At 43.8% G+C, this 27,856-nt stretch overlaps 1 protein-coding gene across 1 annotated transcript in view; it reads right to left on the bottom strand.

Annotated features, from left to right (window-relative positions):
• Positions 1 to 487: 487 nt before the first annotated feature.
• ASB2 (ankyrin repeat and SOCS box containing 2) overlaps positions 488 to 27,856 on the bottom strand; it is a 41,206-nt gene continuing 13,837 nt past the window's right edge. The window contains exons 5-10 of the mRNA XM_045014784.1: positions 25,650 to 25,805; positions 23,292 to 23,537; positions 18,761 to 18,932; positions 11,552 to 12,113; positions 6,518 to 6,671; positions 488 to 4,948 (exon numbers count right to left, since the gene is read on the bottom strand). Of these exons, the coding sequence (XP_044870719.1) occupies positions 4,812 to 4,948; positions 6,518 to 6,671; positions 11,552 to 12,113; positions 18,761 to 18,932; positions 23,292 to 23,537; positions 25,650 to 25,805 (1,427 nt within the window). The 3' untranslated portion in view covers positions 488 to 4,811. The remainder of the gene's footprint in view (positions 4,949 to 6,517; positions 6,672 to 11,551; positions 12,114 to 18,760; positions 18,933 to 23,291; positions 23,538 to 25,649; positions 25,806 to 27,856) is intronic.

Below are 27,856 nucleotides of genomic sequence, written 5' to 3'. Positions count from 1 at the left end.
TCAGCACCTGGCTCTCTGGAACCACTTCAGAATGTATGGTTCCATCAAAATGGAAACACTTCATGAAACTGGGTCACTGTCATTTCAGAGGAAAATGGGGTGGGGGAGGGAGAGTTCTGACAATGTCAAACGACTTCTGGGTTTTTTTTTCATTTTTAAGTGACTTTTCATTTAGAACTTTTCCTTTTGTAGGATCCTGGATCGCACTATAATACGGTAACTTTAGAAAGTCAAAATTGGAACAAAATGTCAAAATGAAACATTTCTATAATTTTTTTATTTTTTGTGTGTGTAATTTTTCTTTGCAACTTTAGAACAAAGCCAAATTTTGGAAGCTAAATTTGGAACGAAGCCAAACAGGAAGCCCATTTTCTGGACGGTTCTAGTTCCAGGGCTGGGACCTTTCATGGAGTTCTGGTGTATTCTAAGAAGTGAAGCAGCAGTGCTCCAGAACTCGAATGACATCGTTACATGTAGCTGAAGTAACTGAAGAGGTTTGTGTGAGACATTCTTCTTAAGTCTTCTGGGAAGCTACAACCTCTCCTCCAGCAATACAAGTCTCCTCTTCCTGTGACTACTGTTTAGATTATTACTTATCACTGCTTCGATTGGTTCAAACTTTCCCCAGATACCTCTTTGTCTAGGTCCTCAGTGCAGCAGGTAACATTTTAGAATGTTAGTTTATTTGCATTTTGTTTAGAAGCTGAAAAACATAACACCGGAAAGCCACCATTTGCTAAAACATAATGCAAATGTAAAATATTAAACCCACACTATATTTTTATAAATAATGGCAAAAAATAATAAAACGATTGAAAAAGCTTTTGTACAAAAAAGTGCACAAGAACATAAAGTGAATTGCACATGTTGCAATAAAAAAGTACAGTATTCTGGCCATTTAATATTCCTGGAACAGCTGACAACAATTCTCATCACTGAAGATGTCTGTCCTGATGCATAAAAATATACCAATTTATTGCATATTGGAACTACTGAACTGGTTCCAAAGCCTTGGCTCCAAAGTATTTTTTCAATTTCACAATGACTTCTATACAGCTGTATTCATTTTTATAAATGAAAAGAGAATTTGTACAGATTCAGGACATCAGGTGTGAGAGAGGTAGCCTGCCCTGTTTTAGTGCAAATAAATGTAAATTAACTGTGGAAAGGCTGGCAGTGAGGGTCAAGCAGAAAGGATAAAGTGATATTGTGATTGCCAGGTCAAATCTCCAATGGAGTGATCTCTCCTCAGTTTATGTGCACAGTATGGGCCTGATTCTGCTCTCGCTTGCACTCATTTTATACTAGGGTAGCTCTATTGATTTCAGTGGCGGTACGCCTGATCGATACAAATATGATAGAGCAATCAGGCCTGTAGGTATCCAATTAAGGAGTAATATGTCTTTTGCTCAACCCATACCCAGTTTCAGTTTTTCCAAGTTCAACAAAACAGAACAACCCTGCATCCCATGAGCCTTTTGCATATGTAAAGGTTTCATCTCCATAGTATTCCACAGCTTTGGATTGCTTATGAAATCCCAACACTGCTGTATATACACCGTTTGTGATTTCAAATAATGCTATCAGAAAAGTGGCCTCAGATAATCTGATTATACAACAAATAGCTATTTAGGTAAACCATCACCATGCCGGGTTTCAGTATCAATATCTGTTTGCAACTCAGTCTGATTCTAGCCTGTGACACTGGTTTAATTTCAGATGTCTGCTCTGATGCATAAAAATATACCAATTTACCGCATATTGGAACTACTGAACTGGTTCCAAAGCCTTGGCTCCAAAGTATTTTTTCAATTTCACAATGACTTACATTGTGAATTTATAATAATGGAAGTAAGCAAGAACCAGGCCCTCCATGCTCAACCCACATAGATGTGAGCTATGTCAGCTAACCAGGTGATTTTTCTGTATATCAAAAGCTCCTTAGTTCACACAGTCCTGTTAGGACTACGGGAGCTGGCCTGTGGAATCCTTTCACATGTGGGTGTGCACTTTATTCACAGGCATTAGTCTCTTCAATGAAGTAAGTGTTCACCAGCATAAGTAAGGGCTGTATGGACAGGCCATGCATCTGTTCACCTAGGATGTTCATGCTAAATATTCAAAAGCAAGGCTGTGTCTCAGCAGCTTCCTGTCAGGCCAGCGGTAATATGCCTGGGCTCACAAGGAGGGCTCCCAGGTTGGGTCTTTTTCCGATTCTTTATTGTATGTTTGTTTCTTGGCAAATTACGGTTCATTATTGAAAGGGGGAAATTTGGGGAGTTTTAAGTGGTCAAAAATTGTTTTCTTAGAATTATGTAAATATTCTCTGAGGTGCCGTGCTGCTGGGATGAGTTACCAGACAGCAGGGGTGATTTTCAGAGCTCCCTCCAGCAAACTGTTTGCAAACACCAAAGGCTGGATCCTAGCTGGTATAAATGGGTGCTATTCCCCTGGAGTAATGGGTGCTGTGCCCATTTACGCTAGCTGCAGAGCAGGTGCCTGTTCTGAATTATTTTCCCTCTGAGGTTGCTATATCGAGCTGCTCAGCATCTTGCAGGATCTGGCCCATCATTGTTTTTGGAATGGGAAATAGCTTGTTGTTTGGCATCTCTTCTGTCCTTCATCTCACTTTCAACCTGTCTGGAGTGTAGTTCACCAAAGCAGGAGATACCCACCGGAGGAGGAAGAATGGTCAGCATCATTGTTAGACCTGAGAATGAGGGGCCAGAACATAAGTGGGAGTAAATGAAGACAATGGGTGGAGCTTTCCCCATTTTCACCAGCTGAGGAGCTGGCCAGGCACTAATCACTTTCTTCAAAGCTCTGCTAGAGGATCACAGCTCAATCTGAATTGAAACGGCGTTGGTTTCTCAACTGCCATTGCATTTTGGAAGGGGACAGTCAACACACAGCGGTGCAATTAGCTGCAGTTGTTGCTACTGTTGCTTACATCCCACACCTTGCAGCGCTTGTGGAATTTCACCCCAAACTTTGGGCAAAAACAGACATGCATGTGTGCAATACACTTATAGTTTTGTGGTAAGGTGTACAAGTCTCTAAGAAGAAACCTGTGTGTCACAAATAACTGTATTTCCCCTGCTTTGCTTAGATTTCTGTCTGAATCAGTAGCTGGTGGGCAGGTCAACACACAAAACCATACCTAATGTATGTATGGTTGGACGTGCAGATAATCTCTGGTATGAATCCAAATCAGACTGGAGCCCAAAACTCCTTTTGTGTTTACAATTAGAGGGCAAAGAGCCTGTATATTTCTAGGCCAAGATTTGCAAAGATAGGGGTCTAATGTAAATCCTTATTTGGGTGCCAAATAAATTATTTGATTTTCAAAGGGGCTGAAATCTAGCAGCTTCCATTGATGTCAGTGGGAGCTTCCGGGTACTCAGCATTTTTGCAATTCAGGCCACTTAGGGCCAAATTATGATACTGTAATTTTCCTTGAGTAGCACCTTACTGCACAAGTCCCCTCACTGACTTCAGTGAACTTACTTGTGGCATAAGTAAATGTTCAGTGCAGGGCCGGCTCCAGCGTTTTTGTCACCCCAAGCGGCGAAAAAAAAAAAAAAAGAAGCCGCGATCGGCGGCACTTCAGAATTGCCGCCGAAGACCCGAACACATGCCGCCTCTTTCTATTGGCCGCCCCAAGCACCTGCTTGCTGCGCTGGTGCCTGGAGCCGGCCCTGGTTCAGTGTAAGTGTATCATAATCTGGCACTATTTAAATGCATAAATAAGGACATAGGAGCCTAATTTTTGAAAATCTTAGTGCCAGTGTTTATAATTTTGAAATAATCTCACTCTTCTACAAGTAACAATAGCTCAGTGTCTTGGCTTCACTAAAATCTGTCACCTGAACTTCAGGGTCTGATTCTGCTCTCATAGCAATTTTATGGTGGAGACAATCCATTGACTTCTGTGGTGCTATTTCGGATTTACACCAGTTAAAAGTAATTCAGAATTGCTTTTGGATCTTTACTGCAGAAATTCACTTATACCAGAACCCTACTTCTTATGCACATTTAATATACCACAAACAGTATTTACTGTGAGCTAAATCCTTCAGTCCTGGTATTTTTACTCAAATAAAATGTCCACTGACTTTAACAGGAGTTTAGGATGAGTCAAGTCTTCTTGGTTTGAACCAATATTTACAAAATGTCTTTGTTGGGGAGAAAAAATCTTCTCAAAAGCTCTGAGTTTTGAACAGTTGGAAATCAAGGGAAAAGGCCAAAGAAACAAAATAAATAGGCGAGAGAGATAATGTCAAGGTACCAGAGAATTAGCAACCAGCAAACGGCTCAGTCTAACATGACAGAAAACAAAATAACACTCAGGGAAACGTGATTGTTTCCCCAGATATGCAGATTCTTGACAATTACTGACTCCTGAGCACTGAAGAACTTTAACCTCTGAAAGACCCTCAGGTCTTTTTTGAATCCCACAATGTCATGGGGCTTTGACTCTGCTAGTTTTTCAGTGCTGGCTTTCCTGTCCCCTTCCCTACGGATCTCTGAGGTGTGTAACATTCCAAAGCTCTTGTTTTCTTTTGGGAAAAAAAATCAAAGGATCGTCTGTCCTTGTCTCTGTCACTCTGTGTCTTTCACTCTCCGTTTCTTCTCTCTCCCTTTCCAGCATTGTAATGCACACAGATTAGCTAGGGGGTGATCCTGTGTGACATGTGACACAGGTTCCTTCCCATCATGCAGTCCGTTCAACATGATCATGTGAATACTCTTCTCTCTAATGAATTGGGTTGTTGCACAAGGAAGCTGCTGATCACCAGGTTTGCACGAGGTCACTGTGAATAATCATACTGCAGGTATCGAATCAGTCTGCCCGGCAAAGGCAAAGTGTCAATCAGTTTAATGCGGTTTCTCCCAATCACATTTCGAACCTTGATCCGGCAAAGGTGAGCGAGAGGCCTGGGGGGTTCTGGAAAAGAGACAGGACTTAAATGTTAGTTGGGCATTTTCAGATCAGTTGAGTTATTAAGCTAGGTCAGTGCCTCACATGCTGAGCCATTACATTTATTAGGGGCTGTGGAGGAACGACCCCCAGCAGCGGAGTCAGTGCAGTCAAAGGGGATGAACTGTGCAGTGAGCCATGTATGGTGTGTACATCCTCTGCACAGCACGCAACTCAGCTGAGAGTTTGCACCTTAATACACGTCCTGCACTAACCACAGCCTGCATCCAGTCTGCCCGACATTGCAGCCCTGTGGAGTTCTAGGTTCAGACCTGTCAGGGAGAGGACAGCTGGCTCCTTGTGCTAATGCATCACACCGCCATATGGGGCTGGGAGCTATGTCCCTTGGTCTCAGGCTGAGACACAATGTGAGGCGGAAGAGAGGAAATACTTCAGATAGCTCTGTGGCAACCCCTCTGGCTCGACCAGGAACCACGCTCAGCCCTCCTTGGCCAGAACAATGGTACGCACAAGATGAGGCCTCGCAGGTGGGTGGGGAAATGGGGTTGGGATCCCCAGGATTCTGAAGGGGGCTGAAAGAATCCCCTGGAAAGGAGATTTGTAAGTGTGCAGGGGGAACAGGGGGAACCCTTGTGCCAATGAGCCAAGTCACCAAGTAATCCCCTGCATTACAAAATGCCAGCCGTGAGGATCTGCCAGCTCAGCTGTCATTAGAGCTGACCCCCTAATGCAAACGCAGCGTAGCAAAAAGGTGGAGATGCAAATATAAACCAGAGGAAAGCGTGAGGGATAAGCACAAAAGGGGCTCTTTGTTTCTGGAACAGCGAAGTCTCACTGGGATCTGTGGCTGCCAGGCACTTAGGTATAGTGCAGAGAGAGGGGACTAGAGGTCAGGACTCCTGCAATCCATCTCAGACTCTGCTACTGTCTTGCTGGGTGGCTTTTGGCAAGTTACTTAATTATACTCAGTTTCCCACTATTACTTACCTGGCTCCCCGAGGTGCTGTGGGACTCAATACGTTAATGTTTGTGAAGCCCCTAGGGATCCTTAGATGAAACATGCTTTAGAAGGACAAAGTATTAGTATCATACTGCTGCATTTCAGGCTGCCTGTGCCTGCGGGGGGGGGGATTATTGACCTGCTCCGTTTTGACTGATGTAGAGCATAGACCTAATGCCCCACTTTCATCCCTAGTGTGTATCCACTGAAATCAGGGATGGCTTGGACCCAGTGCGTCAGATCCTCAGCTGGTGTAAAACAGCTTAGCTCCATTAAAGTCAGTTGTGCTATGTAAATTTATACTAGCTAAAACTATGGCTCAGAAAGGCATTCAACCCTCTGGGATAACCTTATAGAACTTAATAAGGTTGAAACCAAATACAGTTCAGTAGAAATTACACTAAAGACCTACCCTACCTTTCCACAAGGGATCCAATGATAGAACATCCTACTTGTGAAAGAAGGTGGTTTCTGACTGGCTGAAGCTTTTTATGACCATCAGGCCATCCCCCAGCAATGTGATTTCCTGGGTACTAATTCTGGCCTGTGTAATGTAATTCAGCCCAGCATCATACCTGCTTTCTCTTTAACGACTGCCCAGTCCTCGTAGCTGTCTATGTGCTCCTTTAGCCGGGCACAGAGCTGCACGTTGCCCACATAATCCAGGAGAACATCGATAATAGGCCCGGCCCAGCGATTCATCTCCGGAGCAGACACCATATCACAAAACTGAAACAAAAGCCAGAGCTACTGCAGTCAGTGTGAAATTGATAAGTTCCTTGTGGGGAGAGACTGTTAGGCCATCATGTTGGTTACGCCTTCATACCATGGATAAAGACAGTTCTTAATTTTTCCTATGAAAACTTCTGCTAAAACCCCCTTATTGCTGCTGAGGGAAAAATCACCCCCTCTCCCACTGTGGGTGAATGAAACAAAATCCCAGTGGATTCCTGGCTCTGGAGCATGGAAGAGGTGTCAACCACCTATAGGGCCTCAGTATCCTTTGTCATTCAATAAGGGTCCTCAGGGTAGCCAAGGATCCATGAGTGGCTGGGTGCTTGGATGAGAGCCCACAGCTTCCCCTGGATACCAGCAGAGAATCTGCTTTAAAGTCAGAACAATCTTAGGCTCTATCACCCTTAGCATGTTCCATTTCTCTTCTTTGGGATCCTAGTTTGGGGAAAGTCTGAGGTAGCAGTTGTCAGGGTTGGTAGTGCAGGGGCACAGGTCTTCGACATGGAAGGACAACGCCTCCAGTAGATTCCCTGAGATCTGTAGGTTTGTGGGGGAGCTGAACTCCTGGCCAAGGGCCAGTCTAGTGGAGCTGCTACAAGATAAACCACATGAAGCTTTTGCTTCACTATGTAGGTTATTCTGTGTCGGAAAACAAACTGGGCCTAATATGGGGCCAAAGCCTGCAGTCCCCCTTACTTTCTCCTGAATCAGGAAAAATTCATTATCAGTGGAAGCTGGTGGGCTCTCAGCACCTTTGAATATCAGGCCACTCATTTAGATGCCTAAATACAATCTTAGAAGCCTTACTTTCAGCACCCATTTAAAAAATATGGCCTATCTTTCTACATAAATCTAACCCCATCCGTCTATTTCTTTTAGGGGGCTGTGTTATGACCATCACCAAAGTATCTGACTGTTTTCCAAGTAAATTAGATCTGTGTTGCAAGGTCCCCAGTGGACTTCAGTGGGTCTCCTACTCTTCTCCTGGCTATAGGAAGCACTGTTTGGGCTACATGGGCCTGAGCCTGCCTAAAGGGAGCACAAAGTGAGTGTAAAGTGCTACCACATCCAAATGGCAGCACTTTCTACCCACTTTATCCAGGTTTAAATGACGACACACCGTGCAAGACAATACAGAAGCAGATCCTGTGTCTAATGTTCTTATTCTTCTTTCCTCTGGCTGCTACCCTCTCTGCACATACACAGACAACATTCAAACACTCATCAAAAATGTTTGGGCGGGGGAGGGGGAGGAACCACAGAGTGCAACCCTAGGAAATGTGAGCGTTACAGAAACAAAATTACACTGGGACTGGTATCAATCTGGACTTCACTCTCTGCACAAAGGTGTTGGGGTTCCCCCAAGACCTCTTCCATTTGGCTCCCTAAGAACTCCGTTTGACTCCAGTCTCATCACTCAGGGTCCTTAATCTGGCAGAGAGCAAAGCTATGCTGAGTTGGTTAGACTCAAGCATGGGCGGGAGGGGCATGGGTATACCACACATCCAGAGTTACACAGCAAACCTCTGCCTTCAATTACATTTACACATTGTGTTGCATTGACTATACATTGCATCACATGTTTTGGGATTGGCTTGGTTATTCTGTAGGAACCAATTTCTGTACAGCATGTGTAATGCCCATAGACCCCGGTGCTTGGCAGACGGGATCAAACCTGGGACATCTGAAGCTTAGTGTATGAGCCTCTACTGCATGAGCTAAAAACCACATGGCTCTGTGCCAAAACTGTAGTGGACTTATCAATCTCTAGATGGTCTAGGTGCCACTAGAGGGGGACAGAGCACCACAGCAAGTAGACATGAGTTACACGTGCACTGTCCATGCACAACTGACTCTTTACCTCATCTTTACATTCCTAATTTATCTCATCCATTTTTATCTTGTCCATTCAAAATGGTTCCTTGGGTGTTCCCCCTTATCTTATCTAGTACAGACATTCTGTTTCCAACTGCTGATCCATTTACCTCCCCAATCCAGTGTCCCAAGAAACGAGGCCTTGCCATGTCCAATTACTCATGTCAAGCCAGGCCTACAAAAGGTAAATTCCCTCTAGTGGCATTACAATGAATTACTCTTCATCTTCATATTTCTAACATTCTAATTCAAATACATGAATTGAGAAGAAACCAATTGTTTCCCTTTTACATGGGTAAATGAAACATTTTATGGAATCATGAACTAATATATTTGTAGACTGATCTCCCTATCCTAATGTTCGTAGAAGTCTTAAGTACTGTAGATTGGAACAATAAACTTTAGCAACAATAGTAATAATATGTAGTGATGTACTTTTCAGTTCATCTTCTGATACCTAGTTATCTTTTCTGGGGAAAGATTAATAATTCAGATCTATTATCAGCTTTTGGTCCGTAAATACTTATTGGTGAAAAGTCTGGGATGCCTGTAATTTCAGGTAATCTCATATGACTGAAATAATGAGTGCATGTAATTTATGTGAAGTTTAATGACAAAAGTCCTAAATGATCTCCTGGGCTTTATTTCAAAGTATAAAGGTATACAAAAATATTAACAAGATAAACCATATGCACCTATCTTTTATTAACCAATCCCCTAGTCCCAAGAAGCAAATTTTATAACAATTTTATAACAAGATGAGGGAAAATGCCCTCTATGCTCAGTGATTTCTCCTTTACTTTAGGCACAGGTAGGATTTTACATGACTTTAACTAGTTGTGTTATGGCAAGTTTAAACTGCAAAATCTTCAGGGCAGGGATTTAGTTTTGTGAGGCACCTAGCACAATTTTAGGCACTAGAATAATTATAATAGTTGAGACCCAGAATGGGAAATGAGCTATTTGCATGGGTAAAATGTGAGCTGGTTCTGAGTTGCTTGGAAATCATAGATGGGTATAAACAAAACCCATCTTCTGGCCTTAGAATTCTAATCACTACACTTTGTGTTGAGTTCCAGCCATGTCTTGTGTACTAGATGGGCCATGTTTTGTTATTTTCTTGAAGAAAACCATGATAAACAAGTGATACCTGCCTCAGTACATCCACTCGCGACAGGCACACGCTTAGTTTGGGACCAGTGTATTGCTATTATGGGTGTACCTTTCCTACATTCTTCAGCAAGGTTTTTCGCTCTAGATTTGTCTTGAAGAAAAGATCTTTTGCAGGAGGAGCTGTGGGGTCCTGCAAATACCTTTAGATTCCTGGGATCCCCTACTCTCTTTCCTTTACTATTTTCATCCTCAAAGGCCATTGGTCAGTGACCATACATCTGGGCAGAGAGGGCTGGATGGACTTTCGTCTGACCCCCTATAAGCTGATACTAAACCAGACAGAATGTGTCCTACAGATCAATGGGAGCCACTTCTTCCTTGTGACTTCGTGGGGGAAGGGCTGTCACAGGATATCTTATAATGTGGCATGTTGCATTGCAAATTTGGGTGGGGACAGTTTTGGGTGGGGACATAAGCAGATGGCTGAGTGCAAGATAAGAGGATCCTTCCCAACTTCCTTGCCACACACGCATACATTGTGATGCTTGAAAATACTGGGTGGGGGGGTCCCCCAGTTGTTCCTACAACAATAGCATCATCTCTCACACTCCCAGCAACTTCACTATCCCTGAAACCCCATTCTTTCCTCAAATGCAATTTACCACTAAAAATAAATAATAATAAAAAATGAAGCTGCTCAGGGGAAAAGAAAAAGGAAAGGGATAAAAATCCCTGATTTCAGAATCCTTTGTGGCATTTCTGTCGCAAAGAAGCAAGCAAATAAACAACCCCCCAAACTCCAAAATATATAATTGCTAACTGCTTAACGCTGCTTGTTCCATATATGGCCAAAAAAGGCTTTCCATTCAGTGCCTATCATTTTGATCATTTCACTTTTTAAAATATATGAAAATGTATAATCAGACTTCTCGAAGCAGTCTAGGGGAATCTTTCATTAATGATAGTGGAAGATATGTCTGAAAAATATGGCTATATCAGAAATATGGCTAATTTACAGCAACTGGGCATCAAAATCCCTTCAGTGGATTTGCAAATATCAGCCTATGTGTCTAACTCCCCTAGATGGCTTTGAGAACCTCAACTATAAGTTACTTGTGTTGCTAATATTATAACTCGCACTTTCTCTAATGCTATACATTCAGTGAAACAAATTACTGCAATTATGATCATTCACTAGGTTACCCTCCCAACCAGAAGGGCTAGAAACCAAATTTGATTTTAATCAGAAGGGTAGAGTCTGTATCAAACATCACTCCAGCCCCAGAAAACAGCAGCATGGCCCCTTTTGTCATAGGCTGGCCTCAGAACCGCTGGCACAGACCACTAAAAGAGCACACTCTTTTGGCACACGGTGGAACATTAGAACAACAGACCACACATCATCCAATGGACCATTGGGGGATGAGTCCAATAGAGCACCCAATCGATGTTCAAAGTTTACCAGTCAATTTATAACTGAAAGAGTCTAAAATAGAAAATGTTTCAAGGTAGATCTCTTCTGCCCACCCCCCAGAGGAAATAGGGGGTGCTACCTAGAGAGGTAATTTAATTCATGATAGCTCAGATACCAAGGCAAAGAGAGTGGTATCAATGCCTACATAGGAAGACTCGTCCAGTGGTTAGAGCACTAGCTGAGGATCTGGTTTCAATTCCCAGCTCCGTCACAGACTTCCTGTGTGACCTTCGGCAAGTCGCTTAGCTTCTCTGTGACTCAGTTCCCCATCTGTCAAATGGGGAGAATAGCCCTGCCTCACTTCATAGGGGTGTTGGGAGGATAATTACATTAAAGAGTGTGAGAGGCTCAGATACTATGTTAATGGTGGCCATATAAATGCCATAGATCGATTAGATTCGATAGCACTTACCTGTACTATGTTTGGCTGTTTGTTCACCGGGGTATCATCCAATCTGTTCCTTCTATGTTCCAGCACAGGATGTGGGCCATTTCCATACTGACACTTAAAACAGGAGTCGGCGTCACAGCCCAGATCCATTAGAAATTTGAGCAGACTGAGGTACTTCATTGAAAACATGATGGTGGCCGGGAAAGTAGTGGGATGGCTAGAAATGTACGCATCAATATTCGCCCCGTGGTCTAGAAGCAGCTTCATGGTTTTCAGGCAACCGTGGCGAATGGAGATTAGCAGGGGGTTGATAAGATCGATGTTGGGGTTGGCGCCGGCTTTCAGCAGCAGCTCTGTGGCGTAGATGTTATTGTTAATGACGGCGAAGTAGAGGACGGTGCTGCGCCTGTCCTCGTAGAGCCGGGCTCTCTCAAAGGAGAGGGTGGTGTTCACATCATAGCCGGCCTCAATTAGCTCTTCCAAGATGTCGTCGTTGTTGCGCTCAGCCGCAAGATGGAGCGGGCTGATGCCGCTGCGCTTGACCCGAGTGCGGCTGGTCACGGGGAGCAGCATTTTGACTATCCTGCAAGAAGGGGATTCAGTGGATAGCTGTTAGCCTTAGACAATCTGCAGCAAATAATAGCGAGGCGGTTATAAGCATGGGAGTGAGCCAGCTGCTCATGAAGGTGAAGGTCTGATAACACAGGCATGAGCCATACAGCCCCTTCCCCCACAACTCGGCCAGTGCATTTTCATCCTGACAGGGTGGGGTTAGCAGCAGAGGAGCTGCCAGACTGGGTCAGACACAATGTCCATCTGGTCCAAGAGACCTCTGACAATGGCCAGCAGCAGATGCTTCAGAGGAAGGAGTAAGAACTCAGCAGTAGGCAGATGTAGGATAATCTGCCCCCACACTAGGTCTCACTCTAGTCCCTAAAAATTAGGATTAGCTTTGGCCCTGAAGCATTTCTATGCATTGATTTTTCACAGTGCTTCAAACGAGAGAGAGGGCAAAGCCAGAAGCTCAGTTCTGAGCTCATCTGGTCCCAGGATCCAAGCCAACGTTACAGTTCTGGTACTAAATCCAACTCCCTGCACTGGGCACTGCTCGGGAGCCCTTCACTCTGTGGGTATTGGGAGGGGCAAATCCATGGGGCTATCGGAGTAAACCCAAGCTGGACCGGTTGTGATGAGCCAAAAGGACAATTAGGAATTAAAATAAAATAAAGAACCAAAGCCGTTTTCCAGGCAAATTGCCAAGCATTAGCCCAGAGGGGAAAAAATGTACAGCTAAATTATAAACCTCAGTAAACAGGAATTTCTGTTGGAAACAATGGTGCTTCCTTAACAACTCAAATAGAGCTGCCATCATTCTACAGCCTTAACAATAAAAGTGTGATGAGCATTAGACATATAGTAACAAATCTACGGTTGCTTTTAGGTCTTCATGGTTGTTACTAGACATGGGCAAGCAATTTGCAATGAACATTTTATTCAGTGAGTTTAGCCCTTCTTCCTGCTTATAAATCAGCTGCAGACAGGAAGGTGGGGTTTTTGGTCATGGCACTAGTCGGAAGCCTCAGGAAATCTGGGCAAGCCACTTAATCTCTGTGCCTCAGTATTGCTCTCTGTAAAATGAGGATAATTAATACTTTCCTCCCACCTCACAAGGTCCTAGAGTCTGAGTGCAAGACTGAGCCCAGACTTCTACACAGCAGTGAAACAGCCCCACAGCCTAATCCCTGAGAGCCCGAGTTGGCTAGCATGGGCCAGCTGTGGGTGTCTAGTTGCTGTGTACACATACCCCGTGAGTCTAAATTCATGGTAGTCTGTGAGGCATTTGATTACTAATAGTGATGAGCACCACAGAAGAGCAAATCAATAGCAGACTGGGTTTTTTATTAATGTATTCACTCCTCAGACTTGATTTATGTTTTCTATGAATCACATTCTTCAACCTATGGGTTGTTGGATGCAGCAAGTATTCCCTTGCGTGTTCGCTATTCCTAACTCCTTACCTGGGTGATCACCTCAATCACATGACACAGTTTCTGTACTCTGAACTAGAGAACCAAACTGTTATAAATCACTGTTGTCCAACAAAGATTTAGTTCATTTGTGAAATGAATTTGGGATTAAACTAATCTCCTCATGGGCCTCAAATTTACCTTCCACAAATACATGAATGTTTGTAAAGAGTGAATGAAAAGACATTGACTATGATGCAAAATTCTCCTTAGAAGGGGGTCTAAAGGTGCAAATAATTTTGCACCCAGCCATGCTGCATCTTAGCTATCTGGAATTTTGCAACAGTGGGGGGCAGAAATTAGATTATCCTGTGCCCAAAGCAAAAGCATAAGCCTGTGCCACTTGAGCTAATGAAAAATCTCTGTTAAGTGATAGCAGCACCTGATCTTTGACACGCAGATAAGCAGTGTTGATTCCAGCTCATGGAGGGTACTGCTACATGCTAGCTAGTTCATCATAACGCTTCTATAAAGTGTGCAAGCTTATTCAGAGATATGGAAGACTAACACACACTATATCAGGTGACATTAAACTTTAGTTCATTTAATCATTTCTCTCATATTCCAACTAAGATAGTTAGGGATGTAAACACTGATTTGGATAAAAACAAGTAATAGTAAAATAATAGTCATACTATGGGTAGGATAATTAATAATACTTAGCACTAGAGAAGTGCCTGAGCTAAAGCCGCACGTCAGAACACCCCAGCTTTTGTGTGGTTCAGAATCTGAACCTGATTCAAATGTCCTATCTGCCCCCCTCCTCTAATAAATCAAACCAAAATTCCTGACCTAAACACATCTAGCTCTAAACAGATCTAAAACACTGGTTAAACCTTTTTATTTGAAAAACAATTTTTTTAATTGAAAAACTGCTTTTTTCTGTCAAAATGGTCATCTTCATGGGAAATGTCTGTTAGTGAGGCCAAAGAAAAAGATAGTGAGGGTCTGCTGAAAACTCCCCATATGAAAAATTTTAGCAACAAAACCAGAAAAAATTCAGCAAATCAAGTTTTCAGTAAAACTAATTTTTTTTGCCCGACTGGCCAAAATTTTTCTGGTCTCAATAGCCAAATGCCAACATTTTAAAAAACAACTTTTGAGTTTGGGGCTTTTGACAAAAAACTGATTTTTTTCAATATAACCATGTATATTGACATTTTTTGCAGGGAAATAAAAATTTCCTGACTAGCCCCCAAAATCTGAATGTATTGTGAGAGAATCTAGATCTGAATCTTGTTGCCTGGATCCATCCCTGCTCAGCAATTATACACAGGTGGTGAATAAGTACTAATTAGTAACTAACCCAATCCTTTACTCATCTCTTGTGCCTCCTAAGCCATCACAACTAACAAATAAACAATAAACGTTTAAACCCACTTACGGCCCATTTAAACCCATTTAGGGCCCAATCCTGCAAGACATTTGGGTGCCTTCTATAAGGTATTGGCCATCTTTAGCTTTACTGCAATGGCAGCTGCTCAGCATATCCCATGATCAGGATATTTACAGGATAAATCCAACTAAATAGTAATTATTATGACTTTTAAAGCATCTGATGATGCCATGTGCTTAGCTACTCCTAAGTGGTGCTAAGACCCCTCTATTTGGACTAAAATGAGAGTTGGAGACATGCAGAACCTTATATGCCTATTTACATGTTGGACTATGATGTCTCCCATGGCAAGTTTATAGCCACACCATTAGTCATATACTTGAAGAAGTTTTGTCTTTATTTAAGGAAAAGATCCAAAGCCTACAGAGGAAATTTCTACCCAGAGCCTTTCTCAAAGCGGAGAGACTGACCTCATGTAACAAAGATGCTCACCAGAATCCAGGCAATTTGGGTGCTGCTTAGATGGCTACCATCCATCTCCAACAAATGCTTCATAATAGCCATAAAAGCAAAAAAAGCACATGCAGCACTGCAGTGACACCATGCCAAGTGCCAGCATTAGTCATCCCATGATTTACTGGGTTTTATTAAGATTTAAGGGTTGCTTTTGTTCTCTTGCTCAAGAAGTGAATGTGCTCAACCCAGCTCTCTGTATCTGATTGAAAGGATGCAGCAGCGTTTAGAGAGGGGCCTGAAGAACCCTGAACTCCGAGGGTGTTTGAAATCCATGCTTGGCTCTGGATCTGAATTTTGCAAATGTCCCCTCTCATGCTAAAGTGTCAAACCCAAAGCCCAGATCCAAAGCCTCCTGCATTTATTTTAGGATTGGGGATGGGGAACACTAAAATCGGTATCAGGAACCTAATTTTGCAGCTGGCGCCCCTCTCTCTTTCTGACCCCCCAAGGGCTCTGTTCAGCATGACCACAGCCGCCGACTCTACTTCCTATTCAAAAGTGAGGTGTTATTCCCAGTGAGAGACAGCCAAGCAAAGCCAATTACTGCTTTACATGACAACCCAAGGCCACCTCCTGCACAGAGCCACCTGAGTGCCATACCCACACTGGAAGTGATGCTGAATTGCCCATGGTCCCTACCCACCTGACCCTTTCCGCCACCTGCTACCAGGGGTGCTGGAACTAGGGATGCGGGGAGTGCAGCGCCCCCTGGCTTGAAATGGTTTCCATCATATACAGGGGGTTTGGTTTTGTTCAGCACCCCACTGTACAAATTGTTCCAATGCCACTGCTGGCTGCATTGCCTCCCAGCTGCTGTAGATAATAGGATGCTAATAAAAATGTACCTAGCAATTGACTGCTATCTTTAATAAGTCAAAATAAATCACGAACAAATTCTGCCCATCTCCACCACCACTCCTGAGCACTGGGAAGAAAGGGGTTAAGTGACATCTTGCTATGATCACGATACCGATCATACACAATTATGAATTCCATGCCAACAAAATTCATTTCACATTAATATTGACAAGGCATCATTTAACATAAACAAACACCAAGCAATAAGAGTTGAATGTTGAGCCCTGGGACCACATTCTTGGCTTTTTGACGTTTTGAAGCCTCCGTGTTCTGGCAGCAAGTCTGAGTGTGGAATTCCTGGAGAATTACGTATTAAATCCACAGGAATATAAAGAGAGGTCACCATGAAGGGTGTTATTATATTGAATACCAAAGAAATTAGGAACGACTGGCCACTTGGGGTAAAGCTTTGTCATCTGGATAAATATTTGATTCTGGCTGCTAAAGAAAGGATACTTTTGTTTCACTTCAGTTCACAGCAGTTATAAACCAAAAAATGTGCTCAACCTCTTAAGTGTGAAGGAATTAAGACTTCTGACTTAATTCTGAACTCATTTGCACTGATGGGAATCAGCAATGACTGGTGAGAGATTTGGATCAGGCCCCTTATTTTGAAAGTGGGGTTGGACTCAAGCTGGAGACATTTGGAGCTGAAGCTAAACTTGTCCAAGTTTTGGGGGTGTTCAGACTGAGAGGTCTGTTTCAGGTTTAGTATAGACGTTCAGATTCAGAGCCACTTTTCCAAAGCTTAGGGAAGGAGGACTGGAACTGGGTTTCTGCCTCTGACCCTTTTCTAGTTTAAAATACGTTTGTTTTTAAGAAAATCTCTTTTTAACTTACACCCTGGAGAGAATTCCGAGTTATGCCAGCATAAGGCTATAATAGCTACTCCTACCTACATTATAGCAATATATACATCAATTACATAAATTCATTCTGGGATGCCTCCTAGCACATACAGCCTCCACAAAGGTACAGTTACAGAAAATAACAATCCTTACATACATCACAGTAATATTGGGAACTTTAATTAATGTCTGCAAAGTGTATGGAGATCTTTGGATAAAAGACATGGTGTTGTCAAAAAAGTTTAGTTCTTCGTGCATTATGAAATGGGAAAAATCCATACACAGATTTTGCAGCTGTATTTAGTTTATGATTCTACTGTTTATTTGGGGATTTTGATGAAAAAATGAATAGGTCCATAGAATTTAAGGCCAGAAGAGATGATTAGGATCACCTAGTCTGACCTCCTGTATAACTGCATAGATTTCACCAAGTGATTTCTACAAGAGCACATTTTTTAGAATGATTTCCAACCTTGATTTAATGTTTTAAAGTGCATTGGTTTTTGGCATTATTTGACTAGCTCTAGTCATTACATGGTTTAATGTGCACATCAGCAAGAATAAACCATTATAAAATATTGTTGGGCCACACACATCTATCCCATCCTATGGTATGTTGTTCCAATAGTTAATTACTCTCATGATTAAAAATGTGTTTTGTCTAGCTTCAGCTTTCAACCACTGGAACTTGTTATGCCTTTGTCTGCTCAATTAAAGAGCCATCTATCAGAAATCTTTTCCCCATGTAGCGACAGCAGCGGCTCCAGGCACCAGCACTCCAAGCGCGTGCCTGGGGCGGAAAGCCATGGGGAGCGCCCTGCCGGTCCTTGTGAGGGCGGCAGTCAGGCAGCCTTCAGCGGCTTGCCTGCGGGAGGTCCGCCGATCCAGCAGATTTGTTGGCAATTCGGCGGCGGGTATGCTGAAGCCACGGGACTGGTGGATCTCCTGCAGGCATGCCGCCGAATCCGCAGGACCGGGGACCTCCTGCAGACACACCACTGAAGGCAGCCTGACTGCCATGCTTGGGGTGGCAAAAAAGCTAGAGCCGCCCCTGCTTAGAGAAGATGATCAAGTCAATTCTTAACCTTCTCTTTTGTAAACAAAATAGATTGAGCTTATTTAGACTGTTACTATAATTTAAAGCATGTTCTGCAGACCTCAAATCATTCTTATAGCTCTTTTTTCTGAACTCTCCAATTTCTGAACATTCTTTTCAAAGTGTGGACACCAGAACTGGACACACTATTCCAGCAGTGGTCTCTCTAATGCTATAGAGATTCATTTATCCACTCCTCACCTGTCAGTCTCTGAATTATTTTTCTCTATAAATGGTAAAATCTGAACACACTGAAGACTTGGGCAACATGTTCTGCTTCTGGAGGTCCACCACTAATAAGTAATATCTCAGCTGAGGTAGCAGAAGCCATCCTGGGTGTGGAAGGGAAGGCCCTATGACTGGCTCATATCATCTCAGCAAACCCACCCTTGAGTTTAGTATTTGAAACCCAGACTCATTTGACTTTACTTGAGATATGCTGGTGTACACTATGGGAGGATCTGGGCCATTAATTTAACAAAAATCTGAATTCCTTTCTACAGGGTAAAACGATACAATAAAGTGATTAAAAACACACCAAAAACTTACTCATAATTGCCTTTTTTGGATGCTATATGAAGAGGTAATAAACCATCCTTATTGGTTTTGTTAGCATCTGCACCTTGGGACAAGAGAAACTCCACCACCTTTTCATGTCCATTTTTACAGGCTTCATAAAGAGCAGAGGCACTATCGCTGGCTTGGGTGTTGATATCAGCACCTAGGAGCACACAAAAAATATTGAAGAGCTAAATGGCTAGAATCAGGTGTAACATATTTTGGATCAATAGCCCAAGTCTCCATGACTTGCCTAAGGTTTCAACTTCAAAACTGCCACTAAGGCCAATTGATTGCTCATATTTCCCTAACACCATTTTCTGGGGTGGGGTGAGAGTGAGGGCAAGGCGATAAAAGAACAGCTTATGTCTTCTTAACTGTGTTTTTGCTATGAGGTAAATGTTTTCCCCAGCGCTGAGGGACTGAGTGTAACAGGGTATTCCTTGGGGCCAGCCAGTCCACCGAGGACAAACCATTGCATAAAAGTGGTGATATACTACATAGGAAGGGAGGTTAAACAGTAGTACTCATAAGATAATACCCACAAAGGGTGTCTACAGTTAGATTCTGGTCACAAGCAGGGCCGGCTCTACAGTTTTCACTGCCCCAAGCAGTGCGCCAAATTGCCGCCGGGGACAGCGGGGGCAGTCCGTGTGCCCTTAGAGCGGCAGGCATGTTTCCACGGCGGTGGCAATTCGGCAGCAGCTTCTATGTTTAGCTGAAGCTGCCCCGGACAGCTAAACATAGAAGCTGACGCCGAATTGCCGCCACCGCGGAAACGCGTGTGCCACCCTAAGGGCACACGGACTGCCCCTGCTGTCCGCCGCGGCGATTCGGCGCGCTGCTTGGGGGCAAAACAACAGGGACTGCCGCCCCTTGCAGATTGCCGCCCCAAGCACCAGCTTGGAATGCTGGTGCCTGGAGCCGGCCCTGGTCACAAGCCTAGCCCCACCCACATCATCTTCTTTACCATGTTTAAATATGATTGAGGAAAAATCATGTTATAACATGGCCTTTTCTTGCCTGCGTGGGAAAAGAAAGTCCCATGTTTTATAACCCTGTGCTGAAGAACCATGTTTTAATCCTTGTGCATATACCCAGGCTAAAAGATGATTCTGTAACATGGTAGGGTTTTTGCATTTCATTTTATTTTTTGCATTATTTGAATAGCTCTAGTTATTACATGGTGCACACCTGCAAAAATAAACCATGATAAAATACTGTTGGGCCACAACCATGTTGAAATGTAGTTATTTTTGTGGCACAATTTTAGGCCCTGAAAATCTGTCAATTTCCAAACCTGGGCTTCCATTGTAATACACAGTGCCACTCTGCCTTCAGGCTGCCTGATCTATGGGTATCCTAAAATGAATTACAATTCATTGGTTTTCTGCTTCCCAAACTCTGATAAGAAAAAACAAAACAAAACTACAGTCTATCAGTCTTTTGTTTGGGCATGAAAACTCCCTGCCAAAGAGAACATTTCCCCCCTAGCTGAAACATCTGTGTTTTGTTTGGCAATTTAAAGATACTGTAGCTTGAAACACCAGGAGAATTTCAATGACAAAACACAAAACAGGGCTACTTTCTTAATGAGAAATAAATGAAATCTTTCTTTTTTATTTATGGCAAACATTGTTTATTGTAAAAATACAATTATATTATTACTGAGGTTCTCAGCAGGTCTTTTATGGCTTGAAAATATTGGGCAGTTTTATTGGATTTTCCTCAAAATTGAACTTTAAGGGCATACTAACATGTAATTGAGTTGAACCACAAATCATATTCAAATCAGTGTTTAAATCACGATGGAGTAACTGGTTAGTTTTCAATGTCACATAAAGCTGACTTGTTAAAAATGTGAACTGGAAAGCCAGCAATATTTTTTTGGTCTCTATCAGCCATAACTGCAGGCTGTATTTTTACAATCACATATCTTTCTTTGGAGATTTTTCTTATCTTCATTGCAGTTTAGTTCTTATTTCATCAATATATTTCTATATGTTGGACCTGATTCTCATTTACTCATTTACTTATTCTCATTTAAGGAGGCTGTGTAAAGGAGACAGTAGGAGTAAATTATATTTGCATCCACTTTTAAGGTGCTTTTACATGATGAAAGTGGTGTAAGTGGCCTTAGTGTAAATGAGAATCAGGCCCACTATATCTGTCTATACCAACATACCACATATTGTCTGATTCCCAGCTGATGTAAATCAGTGCAACTCCATTAACTTAAATGTTGCCTTACCAATTTATACCAGCTGAGAATCTGGCTCATTATTATTTGATAAACTACATAAAATTTGTTGTTTGCACTGGAAATTAATAGGCTTAAACATGGTCTCCCTTTATTTGCTGGGGCCAAACTATCACTTCTTTGTAAGGGGTGGTGAAACCAAAGGGTTGGTTTTACAGGCATCATGAAGTGCCAAGAATCTGCTCTGGTGCATGTGTAAGAGAGATTTTAAGGTTATGAACCCACCTGAGAAGAAGTGAGCACAAAGACTCATGGGACCACAGGAGAGAGCTGGATTCTAAAAGGCCTTTCTGGGGTGGAAGTAATATGAGATGTGACTTCTTGACTCATTATGAGAATCAAAATATTCTTATTCTTCCTCTGACTAAGAAATATATTCTTCCTGGGCCATATCCTGCTTGCCTTACTCACAACACTAGACGTGGTAACTTCCAAGGGACTAACTCCTTACATGAGTAATGAGAGCAGGATTTGGCCTTACCTAGGGACTCTAAAATCCTCCCCCCCACCACCACCAACACTAATAAACTTATTTAGTGCTTTTCAACCACAAAGTGATTTACAAACACCTCCCTATGAGGTGGGAATGGTGAGTATGGTATCTCCTTCTGTAAAATGAGGATAATGAGGTAACCAGCCCCAATGCAGGTGTACAAGTGTGGAAGGTACGAGAAGTCTTCTCCCCTCTGTGCCCCTTGCTAAAGGGTTGGACAAAAATCACATAGATTTCAAAGACTGATCCTTGCCCTCTGGAGCACAAGCCACTTGAAAAGGGATAGGGAGGGAAGAAACCAAGCTAAGGTCCCTCCTACCATCTCGTCAGCCAACAGAGCTGGCTGTCCGAGAAAGGGAGTGTACGCTGCACCCGCCTACAGATGGACAGTGCTGCACTTTCTCTGCACGATGCAGAGCTCTAGGAAGCTTTGTGCCCCTCATTGCTCCCACTGAAGACCTGTGGCTCCACAACTCCTACTCAAGGGCTATGGCTAAAAGCTACTAGAATAAATGGACACAAATCTGACATCAGGAATCATAACATTCAAACACCAGTAGGAGAACACTTCAGTCTCTCTGGTCACTCAATAACAGACCTAAGAGTGGCAATTCTTCAAGAAAAAAACTTCAAAAACAGACTCCAACGTGAAACTGCAGAACTGGAATTAATTTGCAAATGGGACACCATCAGATTAGGTCTGAATAAAGACTGGAAGTGGTTGGGTCATTACAAAGCCTAAGCCTAATTTTCCCAATACTAATTTCCCTCTACTGTTACTCACACCTTCTTGTCAACTGTCTGAAATGGGCCACTCTCATTACTATTTCAAAAGTTATTTTTTCTCCCTTGCTATCCTGCTGTTAATTGAATTGTCTTGTTAGACTGACCTCACACTTGGTAAGGCAACTCCCATCCTTTCATGTATTTATACCTGCACCTGTATTTTCCACTCCATGCATCTGATGAAATGGGTTATAGCCCATGAAAGCTTATGCCCAAATGAATTTGTTAGTCTCTAAGGTGCCACAAGGACTCCTCGTTTTTGCTACTAGATCCTCAGTGAACTACCCTACGCCACAAGAGGGAGTCCCTCGACCATGGAAAAAAATTGTTTCTGGAATATCTTCCCTGTGACCTTCTGAGAAACAAGGTGAATGAGGTAATATCTATTTATTTTACTTCAGAAGTTGGTCCAATAAAAGATATTACCTCACCCACCTTGTCTCTGCAATATCCTGACATGGCTACAGCAGCACTGCATATTGTGAACCTTCAACATTATGGGAAACAGGACAAAGTGATACAATATTTGAGGCGAACTAGCTTTGCCCAAGTCATATCTTATTGAATATTCATGAGCAGACCATGCTTGGCTAACATTTAACTCTGACCTTATTCTTATCTTTCCCTGTCTGTGACTTATTCTTCTGTCAATGGATTTTTAGGATACACATGTACAGTGACAGTCATGAAAACTTTTGTGTTATCCTTGCCGCACAAAGTAAGGGCACCAAATTGCTTCTAAATCGAGTGACCATTGATACTGAAGAAGCACAATCATTGTGCACCTGTATTCTAACCCTTTCTCACCCATGTGGACTGTTCTTGCTAGAAACTTTCAGGGAGCAAGAGGTGTTCACCACCTCTGAAAACTAGGCCTCGTCCTCAGTTGGCTACTGAAAAACTGAGCCAACCAAAATTAGTGGATATTTTTGAATATTTAGGCCATAATATATAAAGCAAATGAACTGCACCACTGTACTCACCACACTTGGCAAGGTATCGCAAAGCATCTAACTGCCCACCCTCGGCAGCCACAAATAAAGAGGTGATCCCATAGGTGTTCTTGCTTTCAATCTTGGCTCCCCCTTTGATCAGGATATCAATTATTTCTATGTCATTCCGAGAGACGGCCTCATGGAGAGCAGTCCATCCCCGGTTGCACCGGTGGTTTGCATCGGCATTGTACTGCACCAGCATCCTCACAGCTTCGATGTTTTTGCGTTCACAGGCTGTTTTAACAAAAGGCAGGTCATTTAGGCCAAACTTTTCAAGAAGCCACAAACTCTGGGTGCTGCAGTTCTGGGTGCCCATTACAACACGCTAGAACCTGAGGTACCTAGAATCACAGGCACAGGCGCTGGCTTCTTCTTTGCCCCGGGAGTACTTAACCCCAGTCCTCCCCAGACCCCGCTCCCACGCCACCCCATCCCTCAAGCCCCCACCCCCACCCTGCTTCTTCCTGCCCCCACTCCACCCCTGCTCTGCTTCTTCCCACTCAGTTCCACCCCCTCCCTGGAGCACGTCCCATTCCCGCTCTTCCCCCCTCCCTCCCAGCGCCTCCTGCATGCTGTGGAACAGCTGATCTCTGGTGGGCAGAGGCCCTGGGAGGAAGGAGGAGAAGTTGATCAGTGGGGCCGCCGGCGGCCGGGTGGCACTGGGATGGGGGAAGATGGCTGCTGGTGGGTTCTAAGCACCCACTCATTTTTTTTCCATGGGTCCTCCAGCCCTGGCGCACTCATGGAGTCGGTGCCTATGATCACAGGCCACTTTTGCAATCTCTGGCCATAATGTATTGTACATCGCATATTGATATGGGCTAGGACAGTACAATGGCGATTTCTTTGTAAGTCAAAGTATAATTCTTTATGATGCCATCATTTCTCCTGTGGGTTGATTCTTTCCTTGATGAGCAGGTACAGCTCCTGCTATCATTAATGCATGTCATTCAGATGCATTGAGAGTGGACTATCTGACCTGACATTACAGCAATTATCTATCCATGGCAGCGTTGCAAAATTCAGCTCACCCACATTCCGAAAGGTAAGTAATTTTTTCATCATCATCATGGTAGAGGGTGAGTGTAACAGGGTATGCTGGCCCTTCCAGGAAAGAGGAAGTGGGGAGAGGAAAGATCCAGGCTACCCCCATTCCAAGTAGTTTCAACTGTATAAAAACCCTAGGAACAGCAGGGACAGATGTGGGCAGAGAAGAGGTCCTGGGGTAAGATATGAGAAGATATGACTGTCTCTTTAAGGCACCAGGAGCCTTGTAATGAAGGGTGGGGCAATGCTCCTTTCTCTCCCAATCAAGCCTCCAACCAGTTAAAATCAAACCCTGGGAGAAGGCAGAGGGAAAGATTGTTCTGCTAGTAATCCTTCAACCCTCACTCCCAGAAGGAGCAGGTGTGACCTGGGTTCTCCTTGCCAGACCTTGGAAGAGAAGTGAGAAATGCTTCCGGCCAGGAGGAGAACTGGGAAGAAATCTGTTGGTTATCAAAGTTTGAGTTTAAGATCATTTTGACTTTGAAAGACTTTGGCAAACATGCCCAGTGGAGCTGGTGCCAGGAAATTTAAAGGAACCCACCAAGAAATAGGTAATACACTGCCTGGGTAATACACTGCCACCTGTGGGCAAGCAGATTTTGTGTTGAGGCTAGTAAATTTTCATAACAGTTTTCCGAGGCTGGGTGTGCTTCCATATGCTGTGTTTTGGCCCATCTTTTATATTTATTGAGAAGTGAAACAGTCCCTTAAATCTGGTAGCCTATTTTGGGCCAGAGTTTCAAAATCCAGTGTCAAGTTGGTTGTCCATAAATCCAGGCCCTCAAAGAGAGTGGCCACTTTGTAAAATCTGGGCCTATACCTTTAAGACTAGGCTAGCCAGAGCACTAGAAAGAGTACCATGGGCACTAGACAGAGCACTACAAAAAATACCATGGGGAACCATCCATTCACAGGGAGATGGACCTGATGACCTAAGAGAACTTTTCCTTTTCCAAACTCTGATTCCATGGATTTTGTGTGGTTTTGCTGAATAAAGTGTTCTCAACACAAAGCAACAATGTAGCATACCCAGGATCCCTTATAGCATTTTTTCATATTAGAATACATCTGTTGTAGTAAATACTGTACATTTGTGCCTTTGCCCACACTATAAGTGAACGACTGACATCTCGGTTAGTTTTGCTCTGATATCTAGTAGGTGCTTTGAATTTTGTATTGAAAAAGACACATACATACTCATATAGAAACAACATGGGCTTGATCTTCGCAGGTGCTGAGCACCTGCCACTTCAGTTGAAATCTAGGGGGCTCAGCACCTCTGAAAATCAGGCCATTTACCTTTATAGAGTGGAGTCTCCCTGGACTTGTTTGTAATATCAGGTTCAGCCCCGGCTTGCAGCAAAGACAGTAGACAGTCCAGGTTTCCCCTGCTTGTTGCTATGTACAGCGCTGTCTCTTCCTGAAGCGTACGCTGATCCGTGGTTCCGGGGTATGCTAATGAGATGTCATTGTTCCATAGTTAGTAAGGCATTTAGTGCATGTTGTCTAACTCTGAGACTGAACGCTGTTGCTAATCATTTTGGGGCAGGGATGAGCTAAGTATACTTGATCCTGTCTCAGTGTGGTGAGGATGGACTCGGTGACTTGAGTTCCCTTCCAGCCCTACATTCCTATGATGATTTCAAACACGAAACACCAAATGCTAGGAAATTACCCAGGAGATGGCTTTGCCATGCCATCCAGATCAGATTCCAGGATTCTCTGCAAAACCACCAAAAACTCTCTGATAAGAAACATTGTTTAAAAGAGGAAAATAAAATCACTTGACATTACATATCATTCCAGATATTAACATTGCAGTAAATATGGCAGCAGAAATCAGTGCTGCAGTAAAAATTGCATCAGTGAGTTTGCTGACACATTGAAGTGCTTTCATCTATACAGCTGGCCAGTGCCATCCCTAGCTATTCTGGGGCCCTACGCAGCCCCCCAGTGGGGTGTGGGGTGGGGCCCCAGGCCTGCGTGGGGGGGTTGCGGGACCCAGGCCTCCGCGGGGGCATGGGGGGGGCTGCGCTGGCTTAAGGGGCAGGGGAAAACCACCCCCCAGCAGACACCGGCGGTGCGGCTGGGGCCGGGTTGCTGCACTTCCCACCCGGCCCTGCTGCAGAGCTCAAGGGAGTGGGGGCGGGGCTTGGGCAGAGCAGGGGCAGGAAGAGGTGGGGTGGGGGTGGGAAGACACGGTGTGGGAAGAGCCAGAGCAGGGGCTGGAGCAGCATGCAGCTGTGCAGGGCACCAGAAAATTTGGTGCCCCAGATTTCCTGGTGCCCTATGCAACTGCGTGCTTTGCATATGGGCAAGGATGGCCTTGCAGCTGGCCTGCATTTAGACAGTCATAGCAATACATGCTGGCTAACACTCAGCCTTAGAGGTGATGCATTTTCCAGTTATCAGTAAGAGGCACCTTATCTCACTGATGGGAAATTAACCAACATGTTAGCGATGGATCTGAAGCAGAACACAAGAACTGAGCCCCTCGAAGTGCAGATCAGGTACAGAGGAGGATTCAAAGTTCAGGACTTGGGGCTGGGCCTGCCTGTACGTGGGATAAAGTGAAACACCAAATCTGAACACCCCTGCGCTTTGGGGGAAGTTTGGGTATGGAGCCAAATCTGGATGTAAACATCATGACTCAGGCCCATCTCTAGCCCATCATCTCTGGCAGGGTAATCCAGGATGGAAAATTTACCATGCTACTGCACAGAGTGTCTGCAATCCAGCTCCTCTCACTGCAGGGCTCGTAACCAATCAGCACAAGCCGCAAAGGTGACGGGCACTGGCTAGGAGTAAGATGTGACCAACGTGTTCCCTGAGAACAGGGTGACTCAGTGCAGCCCTGGGGCATACGCTGCTGGTGAGGCTCCTGTGAAGTCCCAGCCACAATGTAAAGCTGCCATGCCCCACTGGAAAGCCTGGGGAAGGGTGATGATGTTGTCTTCTGCGGATGGGAGTCTGCATGAGGATCAGAAAGGTGCAACCTGTATCTGCCAGTGCTGACAGTGCCTTTTATTGGATGACATAGGAATAAACTTGAGGGGTTGGAGCATAAGCCAGTGCACCCCAGAGCAGTGCTCCTGCTGACCATGGGTATGCAGCACACCATTGGCTTTGACATCTTGGAGCACAGTGTTTGGATCCATGTGTTGTGATGCCCAAAATCTGTGCACTGCATTTTCTTTTTGGAGCCACTTTAACTCTTCAAAATATTTCAGGGTCCCATCCCCTCCCCACAAATAAACAAAGTCAAAGTAGGTTGAGAACATCCTGCAGGTTGACTATAAAAGAGGTAACAGAATAATAGGTTGGACAGAAAATTAGGTTAAAATGTTAGAAATGTAGGTTGACTATAGCTACTGTAAAAGCAGCAGAGTCCTGTGGCACCTTATAGACTAACAGACGTTTTGGAGCATGAGCTTTCGTGGGTGAATACCCACTTCATCGGATGCATGCATGCATTCACCCACGAAAGCTCCTGCTCCAAAACGTCT

Source organism: Mauremys mutica, chromosome 4 (genome assembly GCF_020497125.1).
Source record: "Mauremys mutica isolate MM-2020 ecotype Southern chromosome 4, ASM2049712v1, whole genome shotgun sequence".
Classification (NCBI taxonomy): domain Eukaryota; kingdom Metazoa; phylum Chordata; order Testudines; family Geoemydidae; genus Mauremys; species Mauremys mutica.
Note: the sequence above shows the minus strand (reverse complement) of the source record. Positions and strands in the feature narration are given on the sequence as shown.